Here is a 14297-nt window from a genome sequence, read left to right as displayed (position 1 = left end):
TCAAAATCAAAAGAAAAAATTTTAATTTCACCTGTATACTTTTCACACCAGCTCTGCAGAAGTATCTCTTGATCTCCAAATCAATTTCACAGTTTCCAACAAAACTAAAACAAAAAAGTATTCATTTCATTTTTATGGACTAAACTGCAATACACTGTTAGTTCTTTTTTGCACTGTCATGACAATCTATTTTGTATCTCACTCTATACACAAAAAATGCTTGTTAAAACATTACATTACATAACGAAGTCAAGATTGTTAAAAAAATTACATCCCCCTCAAAACATCACCACTGTCATCAAATTCATTCAAATTAATACAGAGGTATGTTATCATCTCCAGAAGCACACGAGAGAAAACGCACAGGTAGCTGTACTTTTGGGAAATAATGGACATAGAATTTATACTCCACTTCAGGAAAGCTGTTACATAGATTTCATTGATAGTACATGTTCCCAAATCCACTCTCATCTATTATACTCATGAGAAGCACTAGACAGGAGATGGTTATTTTGCTAAAAATCGAAGTTGTCTGAAATATTCAGAGACTTGCAAAACCAGTCATATTTATAAATTCAGTAAGCTGGGCATGCTGAGTTGGATGATCCACTAAGCAAGGTTTAAGCCAAAAACAGTTGAGCTCTTTCTGAAGGGAGAGAGGAGGCGGGAAGCAAATTGGAAAGTAATGTATTAGAAATGATGCAATTTTTTCCCAAATGGTTCTTGCATACCATTCTTGGGGATGCAAGGTCAAGGGCTTGAAATTTTGCAGATGCTGCCCTGTATTTCAGAGATAGATTTGTAGAAGATGGTAAAAAAAACCCCATCTATTTTGCTCATGCTACAAAGCTAAAAGATTGATTGCACACAACTCAGACTCAGATTTTAGCAGCATGGAGCTTCAGGAAAAGCAGCAAGTCAAGCATATACCAGCAGATCTGAGCAGATCTTTTCCAAGAACTGCTGCTATTGTGAGCCACACTGGGTCTGAAAAGAAACTAATTCCAAGACTCAACAAGGAATTTAGGAAGAAAGCTTGAGACTCTGATTTAGCAACGGAATTGGTCAATGAGTCTACAGAATGAGAGTTAAACCCAAAAGCCAATGGATTGAATAGCAAGCTACAGATAGGGAGACATTGGTTGGACAAGGAGACCTGCTAAGAAGATACAGGTTATAACAAAAAGACAAATGAAATCTGAAGAGCCTTCTGAACAGACTGCCCAGTTAAAGGAAATGGAAGAAGGAACTAAGTGGGGAGGAGAAAAGGCAGCTTAAACAAGGCCAGATACTGCTATGGAGGGAGGGGAATTTGTTTCCTGTACAGGGCATCCTGTTCCAGGTTCTGCAGTAGAGCCCAGGGGTCCTCACATCAGGTTCCTCAGACCTAGCCGCATAGTGAAAAACTGTTCAGCTGTGTTAAGGAGTCTGATGGAATTTTATTACAGAAACGTCTGGGAAATTATGAAGAAAATGGAGTTGTTCTCCTCATGGGGCCATTTTAGGATCAAGTCAAGATAAAATAAGTTATTCTCACAGTAAGAGCAGAATAGCAGGATCCTTGCCCCCTCCCCCCTGACAACTGATGTCCATAAGGTACTATCAAAAGAAAACCAAGGTGAGAGTTGCTGCATTCAGGATATCCGTTACTCAAATCATCTGCAGCCTCCTGTGTGATGGTGCTATCTATGGGATTTCAAGCAAACACAAATCTTATCAATCCCTTAAACAGAAATAAACAATAGTCCTGAGACATTCTTCGAAACATTCAACACTGGAATTTATTTTGGACTATTCAAAAGATAACACTATGCAGAATCATTTCCGTACAATGACCAGTTTGGGGAACTGGAAGACAACAACATGACAGGGGTCTATGTGAAAGGAAGATGACCATTGCTTTCCCCGGAAAGAATGTTGTGTGACTGTACAGTTTAAAAATAGGTATATAATTTTTAATATACAACTTAAAATGATGTAATTTCTATTTTTACCTATCTAACTATATATAGAGATAGTGTGTATATATCTCTCTATATATATATAAATACACACATATATAATTGCATAACAACATGACACAGAGAAGCAAGGTCAATTAAAACCTGCAATTGAAACCTCAATCTTGGCACTTCATAGCATCAGAACTATCTGTGTTATGAAGACTGGGAAGTAATATGCTCATTTGAAAATCCATAACAACATGATGACAAATTGAAGTAAAAATAGTATCAAACTGCATTTGAGGGCAATAGGTCAACACTTTTAACCTTATGATAAAGTTAAACATGGTTTTATCCCCTAAGATATTTGGCTGCGTCCATTAACAGTCGATGCTGTACAGAATTCCACTGTAACATAACATACAACTTGAATGCTCATTTAGTAAGCAAATTCTATGCATTCAGATCATAATATCCCAGAAATATTTACGACCCCTGTAATGTACAGATCACTGAGATAGACTACAGTTTACTAAGGACAGTCTTGTAAGAATATAACAGCAGCTGTACTGAATCAGATGAGAAGCACAGTATACTGTTATGTGGACACTGTAGCCCAAAAAAGATACCCAGAAGGAAAACAAAGAATAGGGCCATATTACAATGATCTGTGATTCTGTACTTTGGACTATCTTAATTATTTTTAGGTGCTCTTTAGAAGGTCTTTTGACCCCAGTTTTACATCTGTCTTCTGCCAGTACAATGGTAGCAAGTTTCTCCATTCAAGTATGCCACATGAAAAAAAAAAATATTTCCATGTGTTTAAATCTGCAGGCTAAAACTTTCTTTTAGTGCCTCTATTTTTTGTGTCATGAGAAGATGAAAAAACTCAGTTGTATGCTAGTAACAATTATTTCCTCAATCTCTCAATCATTTTTGGCTTTCTTTACTACAACTCACATTTCATTTGACAGAGTTTATCTTGTTTTCTGTTGATCCATAACCTTTAATTTTCCCTAAGTGTTTACTACATTCATGCACATTAGCAAATGTAAGATTTCTATTTATTTAGACTTTATCTTCATTTGCTCAAGTAGTTTTTGTTTCTTTTTTCCCCCTCTTGCACATCTTTGTCACCAGAAACTAGACTTCTAAGTTGTAACATGAGTTTTGACAATTTTTTTAACATAAAGCTCACAGTAAGTAAGGTAAAGTGCTCCCTTTGCAAACGTGGTCCTGAAATTCAATCTTTAAATACATTTTCCAATGACTGCTTTCTGGATTAGCTAGTCAAGCTGCTTACAAGAGTAGAGTTCTTAAATGGATCCTAAGCGATGCATAGGACCCGTTTCAAAAGATTCTGAAAAACACTCTGAAAGCAATGATCATAATGCACTTGATATCCTTGCAGAAACAATAAAAACTAAACCCAAATGCACTCCTTTTGTAATTAAACTTAAAAGTAAAACAAAAAAAAACCTCAAGGAAGATGCAAAAAATACTAAAGAAGTGTTTTGGAGACACATTGAAACTACTTAAAAGTACTGTATAGAAGGTCCAAAGCAAATGCACATACCCAGTCAGAAACAACTGAGAGTAGAAAGGGCTAAAAGAAGCCACAATGGTGAAACAGTAGGATAAAAGGAGATTATTAAAAGAATGAATGTACTTTAAAAAAATTAAAACTATAAATAGCATAAAATCTTTCCTTCCCTCCTCCCTGCCATAGCCCCCCACAGGGCTTGGCTTCGTACAGATATTCTTATGAATGCTCAGAGAGATTGTTTTCCTTCTCAACTGTATTTAGGGAATGAAGGGTATATAGAAAGCATCTAACTTTAAACTTAAAAATAAATTAAATTTAGAACAAACTAATTTAACTGAAGATTAAATTTACAGGGATAAATACTCCAAAGGACAGACTCTTCTCCAGCAGTAAGACTGTTCTTTATCATCTTGCAAAAATGAACTAAAGTTGATTTCCTAAGAAATACTTTAGGGTTGATATCTGTACATAACTCTGTATCTAAACATGCCAAGAATATTTGTTACATAGACTCTAATTCTTCCCTCCTGTCACTATTGAAATAATCAGAGTGATGGATCTCTAGAGAACATGAAAAAATAAAGAAATTAAAAAAAAAATCAAACAGTAAGAGTTGATACTGGGGTACTACCCCTCTTAAACTTGCAGAAGTAAAAAAGCCCTTTCCCAATGAGAAGCTGTCAAGGACAAGTCTTAAATATGAAATGGGACTTCCTTTGATGGTGGTTTTGTCTAAGCCTTAATTGCTAGAAGCTATGATAGTCACTCCATAGCTCTCCTGTTTCCATTTCTTTCCTGGAAGCCTATGCCACTAGCAGTAGGGACAGGCTGTTGGGATAAAGGAGTGCCTAGCTGACTCAGCACTATTATTGTGATTTAAAGGAATTTATTTCAGCCTTTTAGACCAGATTCTACTCCAGCTATTATTACTTCTTTAAGTAGGTTGCAATGTAATGCAATGAGACATATGGGTAAAGATTTCCTTCAGGTCTAGGTAACAGGACATTGTTCTTGAAATTTTTGTACAAACCTATTGTCCTTTTGAAGTTTATCTGTCCCAATCTACTTCAATATGAGCAGGAGGAAAAAAAAAAAAAGAGAGAGAGAAAGAAACACTAGATTCCCACTCCTGTGAGAATAATTCTGCTTTAAATGGAAGAAGCCGTCTTGGGAGTGGAAATTACTTTGAAAAAGAAAACCTGAGAGGCCTGATTACCCTTTTGGTTACTGCCAGGGAAGCACAAGAAACCCAGAAGGCTGCTCTTTGCTGGATTGTCAGTGACTGAGAAATCTGGCCTTTCCACAAGCTACAAACAGGCAAAAGTAGTCACTGTAACACATATCTATGATGGTCAAATATAACAACATTGCTGGGTTCACTGCCTGAATTTTCAAAAAACTCTGTAACTGCAGATTGTGTTGAGAAAGACTTTGGCAAATGTTTGGCAGATCTATTTATAAACCTATATAAAAAGGGTCACGGCGAAAGGGCAAAGAAACCTGAAGCAGCGGAGGACAGTCATTCTGGCATTATATAATACACAGATTTACTTCAGTTAGTGGTATGAGCACAAGTACTTCAGTAGCACTCGTTCTATAAAAAAAATCTAAGTAACTGAGAAAAGTAAAAAAACCCAAGCATCTTACATCCTAAATTTTAAACTAGACTAAACTTCATAGCAAAGTTTAAATACATTAGAAAAAAATTTCAAAGATAGTGTTTTAGCCTTGGAAATTACTTTTTTATTAACCAACATTACTGCAATGACGCAGACACACTCAGTTGATATACTGTTTCCCTCAGATAAATGCTATTTACACTGTACAGTTCCATCCTCCATTCATACACGACTGGAACTAACTACATTTGCGTAATGAAGCAATTTTTCTCCTTTCAGGCCAACATAACTGCCAAAACAAACAAAGCAGATATAATAAAGCATGGGCACCATCGTAATATGATAATAAGGTTTACCTGATTTGAAGATCCAAAATGATCTGCCTTTTGTCCACATTTTCAGTATACACTTTTACACCATTTATCCGCAGAGGCTGAAAGAATGAAGCGAGTAAAAGTTGGATCCTTCTACTGAGCTATACCATATTAAACTCTTAACTTTGAAATAAAGGTGAATATACAACATTCATGCCTGAAGTTAAGAATTTACTATAAGCATTATCAAAAGGTGTGAAGCAAAGCTATCAATTTAGCTCAAAATGTTATTTCAAGGGTAAAAATTACCTTGCTAGGATCCACTCAAGCACAACCCTTCTGGCAATCACCCTGGGTTTAGACCACTAGATTTCAAGATTTACCAAAGATTTAATATCAAGCTTTCCCTCTCCCCCCCAATAAACATCTAATTTCTCTGTACTAGTATATGTCTAACACTCCCAGACAAAGCATTATTTTCTGTGCAACTAAAACAACAAGCTAAATTTATTTCCAAAAATGTAGTTGCCTGAAGTGGAATTTAGTTGGAATGGATGGAAAATAATCCATAATCCCACAAAAAGTTGTGTCAACCACTCTATGCTCTCTCTTTAAACCGCTGTGCTCACGCTCTCCCTCCCTCCCTCATACGGAAATAACATGCATCAAACATCGAGAAGACTCAAACGTTCATCAAATACTAGGTGCGAAAGGACGACCAATGACCTTACTTAGTACAACCTCCTGTGACATTTTGAGTTTTTCCTTTCTGGAAAAATTGCCATATTTCTATTTACAGCTTTTTAGTAATTTAAGTAAAATGGAAATCTCACTGCTGTCAGATTCCCACTGTGTTTGGGGTTGTGCAGCTCACAGGATGCAACTCAATCAATGCTGCAATATAAAGTAAGAATAGCTGTAACTCAGTCCAGCTACAGAAGCATATAGAGGTGTGGAAGCTAATTTAAACCCTACTTAAATTTAATATGGCTTAAAAGGAACGCTATTCTACAGTCTGCAAATACAAGCTTATCTAGGGCAGGACAGAGCCCCTATGTAAAAGGACAAACCCAAAAAAACCCAACCAACAAACATGAAAAAGCCCAAACGAACAGTAGTATCTATGAAATAGAGTCACAAAGAGAGAAAAATAATTCCCCTCCACCACACCTGAAACTTCAGTTTTCACAGAATCCCAGAAGGTAGGGCTTGGAAGGGACCTCTGGAGATCATCTAGTCCAACCCCCCTGCTCGAGCAGGATCACCTAGAGCAGGTTGCACAGGATCACATCCAGGCGGGTTTTGAATCTCTCCAGAGAAGGAGACTCCACAACCTCTCCGGGCAGCCTGTTCCAGTGCTCGGTCACCCTCAAAGTGAAAAAGTTTTTCCTCATGTTCAGATGGAACTTCCTGTGTTCCAGTTTGTGCCCATTGCCCCTTGTCCTGTCACTGGGCACCACTGAAAAGAGTCTGGCCCCATCCTCTAGACATCCGCCCTTTAGATATTTCTAAGTACTGATGAGATCCCCCCTCAGTCTTCTCTTCTCCAGGCTAAACAGACCCAGCTCTCTCAGTCTTTCCTCATATGAGAGATGCTCCAGTCCCCTCATCATCCTCATTGCCCTCTGCTAGACTCTCTCCAGTGGTTCCCTGTCCTTCATGAACTGGGAAGCCCAGGACTGGACACAGAACTCCAGATGTGGCCTCACAGCAGGGCAGAGTAGAGGGGGAGGATAACCTCCCTCAGCCTGCTGGCCATGTTCTTCTTAATGCATCCCAGGATACCATTGGCCTTCTTGGCCACGAGGGCACACTGCTGGCTCATGGACAGCTTGTTGTCCACCAAGGACTCCCAGGTCCTTCTCTGCAGAGCTGCTTCCCAGCAGGTCAACCCCTAACCTGTACTGGTGCTTGGGGTTATTCTTCCCCAGGTGCAAGACCCTACACTTGCCCGTATTGAATTTCATACGGTTCCTCTCTGCCCAACTCTCCAGCTTGTCCAGGTCTCGCTGAATGGCAGTGCAGCCTTCTGGTGTGTCGGCCACTCCTCCCAGTTTAGTATCATCAGCAAACTTGCTGAGGGTACACTCTGTCCCCTCGTCCAGGTCATTGATGAATATGTTGAACAAGACGGGACCCAGCACTGACCCCTGGGGCACACCACTGGCTACAGGCCTCCAACGAGACTCTGTGCCACTTGTCACAACCCTCTGGGCTCTGCCAATGTTTTCCTAACATTTGGGGGGGGGGGGAGGAGAAGAAAAAAAAACCCTTACTTAAAATCCAGTTTATGACAAACAAAAGAAACACAAAAGGTAACTTCACAAAAAAGCTGTTTAGCTACATCTCAACAGCAGTAAAGCTCTGGTTGCTGCAGGTAAGAATAAGTAGTGCCGAACTTACTGCAAGCAGAGGTAACTTATTCTTAGCTTGGACTGGTAAAACAGGCTCTTCTGCAGGCACATAAGAGCTATATACTATGACTCCTTATTTCATGGGACTGAACATAAGTAAACACCTATCTGCTCCTTGATACTATGTTATGTGCGGTTCTTTGGAAAGCTGAGCCAGCAGCCTTGTCACTGGACTTTGTACATAATATGATTGAAAGTTCATCTTTTACAAGAAAGGTAATTGCTTTTGATCATCTGGCAAGAAAAGGAAAATGGTCCCTGCTCACTTACTATAAAGCATTACATGAACAGTTTTAAAATCATGTTGCTATAAGCTCTTCATATGACTAGGATTTACTCTACTTTTGAGTCTTCTCCCAATTCTCAGGCAAATTTCTGAAGCAGAGACCCCAGGGAAAAAAATTAAAAAATATTAAAAATGAAGCCTCTGCTAAAAAAGCCACACACGTTTTTATTGTAATGTTACAACAGAAACCAGAATCAGGCTTACCACCAAGTGTCACCGAGAAATATTTTTGTGTATATTTAAACAGGCTACATGAAAACAGTATGTGAGACAGAGCCTCTTAGAAAAACTTCAGTAGACACTGACCTGATGACCAATATCAATCTTTGTAAAACTGAAGGTACTGAGGTGGTTGTTTGCTCCTCTTACTGCTGGTTCTATGGTCTCCCGGAAGAGTTTCTCAATAAATTGGCAAATAAAAGGCCACATCTGTTTTACAGTCTAAGAGGGGGGAAAAAAACGGAAAGAAAAAAAAGAAAGAAATCTACATGGAACACAGCTTCACATGTAAGTAAAAATATTCCTTAAGGCATATATAAAAAATTTTGGACAAAGTTTTAAACATACAAGTTTTCTATACAGTTCATTACAGACATAAGAACTGGTTCCTTTTTACATACAGGAAAGCTTTCTGGAATTCTTAAAATTTGTGTGTGTTATACGCTTGCACAAATCTGAAGCACTGGAGGAGGAGAAAAAAAATATTAAGAATTTTCTTCTTTGATCCCACAGATGTGTATGCATTTGGCACTGATGCTGACTGTTGGGTTAAATTTATTTGCATGTAAAGAGAAGAACAGGAAAAAAATGAGTCAAGTGCATTTCTTAAATACATGCATAAGGTTTATAAATGTAAAAAAAACCAGTATTTTACTGTCACATCTAAAAATGCTGTATTATTTTTCTCACTATTTTCTAATTAACTCATGTTCTTCTATGCTCTTTGAATGAAAGATTTTTTTTAAAAAAAGCTACATAGATCTATATCTTAGATTATCACACACACAAATCAAAACTGCAAAACTGATTTATTTTTGGATTGTAGGTCAGGAACCTACAGTAACTGGAAAGTATCCCAGACAAGTAGAACATAAAAGACTGTGTTTACAGCTGCTATGACTTCCACACAATTATAGCTGTCATTATTTTAATGCCACTTAAAGTCATTCTCCAAAACTCACAGTTTCAAGATCATGAAAATAGATTTAATTTTTCTCATGACTAACTGGATCAACAACTAGAAGCTTCAAGTGTATAAAGAACACAGAACGTTAAAACTATTCTGTTCTCAGTTTCTTGCCTTTTTTTTTTTTTTATCTCAGATTTCCCTCCATCCCCTTCGCATTTGGAAGCAATACTAACGACTACCCTTACCTTGTTGAGCCATTCTGCCCTCTCTGTGTCTGGAAAATGGACCTGAAAAAAAAAAAAACCAAAAACATCAAACAAAAAAATTAATAGAAATACAAAACACTTTTTAGTTAATCCTGTCCAGTCATTTATAATACAGGAAAGCTTAGGGATCCCCCTTTGAGCAATGTATACAGTGAACAACATATTAAGCAGTTAACCTTCTTGATAAGAATACTAAAATTCAAGCCGATAAAATAGGAACTCATTTCTGAACTACACAGATAAAACCCAAGCATATATTTAATAGTGGTATCTGGAATAAAGTATTGCTTTAACACCATAAACTAACTAAAAATAAATAATAAGCATAGCTGACACAGCTAACACCAGCCAAATTTACCTCCTATGTTTCAGGGTTTGTTTTTTTTTTTCACAACACACATGATTGCCAGAGTCCTGACTGCAGTTCTACTTCCTTTCATTCATGCCAGATCTTTAGCAATATCAATAAATCATGGCTAGAAATATTTAATCGGTGAAGCTGAAGCTCAGGAATATGGATTTAGGCTCCACCAAAAGCCTTTCAGAAGACATTTTTAGTCTTTTCTTAAACAACTGCAGAAATCAGTAAAAGACAGAAGTATGATGGTATAAAGTACTCATTACAACAGGAAAACACCAATTAAATGCTGGAAGAACAGACACAGTTTTCCAGACACAGAAGGAGAGCATGGTTAGTAGCTTTACATCTTACACACACACAAAAACCAAAAAAAACCCAAAACAAAAACCTGAAGCAGTTCAGTAGAAGCAGAGTTAAACATGTCTTTAGAAACAAACAGCTTCTACGAGATGCAGATCACACTTCTGAAACACAAAGAGCCTTTGAACACACTAAAAAACTGTGACCTACATATACTGACTTTCGTGAAGCAATGTCTCTACTTAATTGAATTGCGAAGTCTTAATCTCTTCATAGCATAACAGATTGTACCACTGGGTTTAACAGCAGTGCCTACTGGTTATTTTTATTATGCATATATCCCAAATGTGAACAGTCAGTTAGATACATACTTTTAAACTGTATTTTCAACGTTGGATTTGAAAACAAGGCCCAGTCATGATTTGTTTAGTTTTTATTAAATTCTTGCATTAACATATTCTTGAATATACTCAAGTCACCTCCCGAGCAGTCCCTAATTTCATCTAAGCATCCATGTTTTAGCTATGCTGGAGGATCAGCCCCTACAGCATAATCAATATTGTCAGTTACTTCTCCCATCTGTTCCTTTCTCAATATTCCCAGGTCCATAACTAAGGTAAGCCATAGGTTTTTACAGATTCTTAAACAATTGCAAATACTGCTGTCTTCCACTGTGAAAAGAAAGGCTCTTGCCATCTTTTTCAAATTACTATTTTCAAGTATATCATATATCTATCAAAACTGGTACAAGAATGACCAATGATCTACTTGACTGTAACAAAAACATTCAATAGGATTTATTGTACTTAGCGAGCGTCCTGGTTTCAGCTGAGATATAGTTAATTTTCTTTCTAGTAGCCAGTATAGTGCTGTGTTCTGGATTTAGTATGAGAATAACGTTGATAACACACTGATGTTTATTGTCATTGCTGGGTAGTCGTAATGTCTACACCAAGTCAAGGACTTTCCACCTTCTCACACCCTGCCAGGTGCAGAAGAAGCTGGAGAGCGCAGCCAGGACAGCTGACCCAGACTGGCCAAAGGGATATTCCCTGCCATATAGCCTCACGCTCCGGATAGAACTGGGGAAGTGAGCTGGGAGGCGGGATCGCTGCTTGGAAACAGGCTGGGCTTTGGGGGGAGAGGGAGGGTTTCCTGCATGCAGTGAGCAGTTGGCATTTGTGCAGCACTTGTTTTATTATCATTGTTATTCTCTTCCTTTGTTATCCTATTAAATGGTCTTTATCTCAACCCACAAGTTTTTTTTCCATTCTCCTCCCCATCCCCTTGGGGGCAGGGCTGAGTGAGTGGCTGCATGGTGCTTCGTTACTGGCTGGGGTTAAACCATGACAATGAGTTCAAAGAACAGAATTATTAATAATGGATGGAGCAGTTTTGGAACCATATCATCATATTGTATTTATTTAGAATTACTTTCCTAGAAAATTATGGTGGGTAGAATGTTAGAAGTCTGTATTTAGAGGGTTGGGTGGGGGGTTTTTTCTTTCTTAAAACCAAAAACTACTCTTTTTTTTTTCTTTTTGCGACACAAGCAGTTACTGTATGTAGATGAATTTATAGCTGAACAGAGCTTACACTCAATTTTTGTCTTGAGGGATTCTTAAGTTGCTTCCAGTCAAAAAGTTAAAGGAGCAAAAAGAACAAACACTATGTTAACCCCAATGCTAATAAGTAACATTTTGATCTTTCTCATAAAAATATTTGCCTTCTGAATCTGCAGACAGAAAATGTGCCAATTCTCAATAATTACTTATCTCTTAAGCATGATGCTGGATCAATATTTCATTCTGATTTGCTTAGGAGAGAGATCAGTGATGTTCGCAGGGTGGGAACTCAAGAGCTCTTCCACACGGGAGAACATGAACTACAGCCATTGTAATGAACAGCAACAAAATGAATTAAAAAGAAACAAATTAAACACAAAGATGAGGAAAGGAAAAGAAAATTAATGGAAATACCAAAAGCAAACCCGTCTGCTGTGAGTACTGCAAGATGTAACAGAGTTACCACGTTCACAATTCATTTTTAGTCTTTTGTGCAAGTATCCAGTTGATGTCAACAGGACAGTCACACAAGACTGAGAAAGACTTCTCATCCTAAACGTAACTTCAGCCCAGATGAAAGTCATCTTCCTCCACAGAGTGATCCAACTTCCCAGATTTAGGGTATAAACTCCCCAAGGCATAGGCCACGCTCCCCGCACTATGCAAATGGCTGACATCATTCAATACATCTGACTGGAATAAAACCAGTACCGTCTCTCTCTTGCACTCATCAACCACCCTTCACATTCAGTCCTCAATTAGGCAGAATCACTTGAGATAGGTTGGGAAACAAGCAAGAGGCGACATTTAAAATTAATCAATTAGCATATGTTATCTACTGTACAGTCTTTATTAAGGCCTTGCTTAACAGGACATGGCTCTTAATTTTTCCACAGATTTAATAATTACTTGTCCTTTAGTGTGCCACACCTATCATGCTCTTAACATTATTTGAGTTAGTACTAGGTCAACTCTTTAATTATACAGGCCTAGTTTACTTCTACCATTGCACGTGTTAGTAGGCAACAAACAATACAATTAATTTTATCTTCCATTCCTGTTTCTCATCCCTTTTCCATCCTTGCTTTTCTACTCGCTCCGCTTTTAACATAATTCAGTTGTATTCAGTGTCTACTCTGACATCATAGAGAGAAAAGAATGCAATCTTCCATCTCCCAGACTCCAAAATTTTTAATCCTGTCAACCTTGAATCAAAAGTTGAGCTTTGTTTAATCTTTAGATGCTCCACAACCAGGTAGCCTGAAAACAAGGCATAAACATTTATCACTTCACTAATTCCATACATTTTTAGCCTGCTATACAAGACTGCAATATTAATGGCAACATTATATTTTGCTTTAAGAGTTTTTGATATCAAACATAGTCTTATGCAAAGACAACTGGGGAAAGCCTGAGGGATGGAGGTTGGTACTCAGGATCAGTCAGGACTGACGCAAGAGCATCGAGGCAACTGCACAAACATTTTATGGCCAGAAACAGAAGCAGGAATCAGACTAACCGATATGCAAAATCTGTTAACTCCTGTATAAAATCTATTAGACAAGCATGACAGAAAGAGACAAAGTCAAGATTTCAGCACAGACAGTCAAAGACTAAAAGCATTTTCCACTTGGTTTCCGTTATTGAATTACTCATGCAGGTGTGGAAAGTACTGGCTCATTTCAACCACTTGACGTAGTTATTCATTATTCAAAGGAAAGTATAACTAGAGAGAACTGTTGCAAGAAATACCCTAATGACCATGTTCAACACCAAAACCATTATATTATATGTTCCAGGAATGTTCTAATATTAAAAGTTATATTGCATAATACTTGAAAGTGCTCAAAAGATGTGTTTCTGCACGTTAAAAACACGATTCAGCTTTCTCACATAACTGCTTGTGCTCGGCTCTAAACAACTGTCATGTTTACTTCCTATTGCTGATGCGCTCGTATCCTGCACTATCAAAAACTCAATTCAGAACACATTTTTTTTTTTAATGATCAATAAAATACCAGAAAGAGCCCAAGGAACACAGTCCCTTGTTCTGTCCTGGAAGATTATAACACAAAGCATGGACAAAAAACAACCACTAACAAGCTCCTATTTCTGTAGTAACAGCAGAAATATTTCTTACCCACAATTATTTTATTATTCAAACTCTCTATATATGCTCTTCATATTGGCTAAATTAACAGTTTGCTGCCCAATCATCTGCATCTTTCTAAGGAAACAAAGCTAGCCAAAGAGTAATAACCAGTAAACTCAAACCCCACAGACTAAGGACTGGTGGGAAATTTTGAACAAACAGTAATCAGCAAATGATATCAAATTAGTTTCAAAGTAGTAGTAATAATAATAATGCCTTAAATATAATTCTTTGTTCAGATAAGGGAGGTTTCACATATCTACATAAATGTCACTAAAAGTAAGCATTGACAAGAAAAATCAGGAAGAATGAAGTTACAACACCCTTCTGAAGTAATGGTGAATTGCTCTTAGCACAAATTACAGGTATTAATAATCTACTTTAAAATATAAATTGCACAGT

The 14297-nt window shown here is 37.5% G+C and overlaps 1 protein-coding gene across 2 annotated transcripts in view; it reads right to left on the bottom strand.

The window, feature by feature from the left end:
- ESYT2 (extended synaptotagmin 2) overlaps positions 1-14297 on the bottom strand; it is an 86183-nt gene that overhangs the window by 43632 nt on the left and 28254 nt on the right. For both annotated transcript variants that reach the window (XM_054817061.1, XM_054817063.1), the window contains exons 2-5: positions 9497-9538; positions 8429-8563; positions 5465-5541; positions 32-104 (exon numbers count right to left, since the gene is read on the bottom strand). In XM_054817061.1, coding sequence (XP_054673036.1) covers positions 32-104; positions 5465-5541; positions 8429-8563; positions 9497-9538 — 327 coding nt within the window. The remainder of the gene's footprint in view (positions 1-31; positions 105-5464; positions 5542-8428; positions 8564-9496; positions 9539-14297) is intronic.

This window comes from Grus americana, chromosome 2, assembly GCF_028858705.1.
Source record: "Grus americana isolate bGruAme1 chromosome 2, bGruAme1.mat, whole genome shotgun sequence".
Taxonomy (NCBI): Eukaryota; Metazoa; Chordata; class Aves; order Gruiformes; family Gruidae; genus Grus; species Grus americana.
The sequence above is the reverse complement of the archived record's forward strand: the minus strand, read 5'-3'. Positions and strand labels throughout refer to the sequence as shown.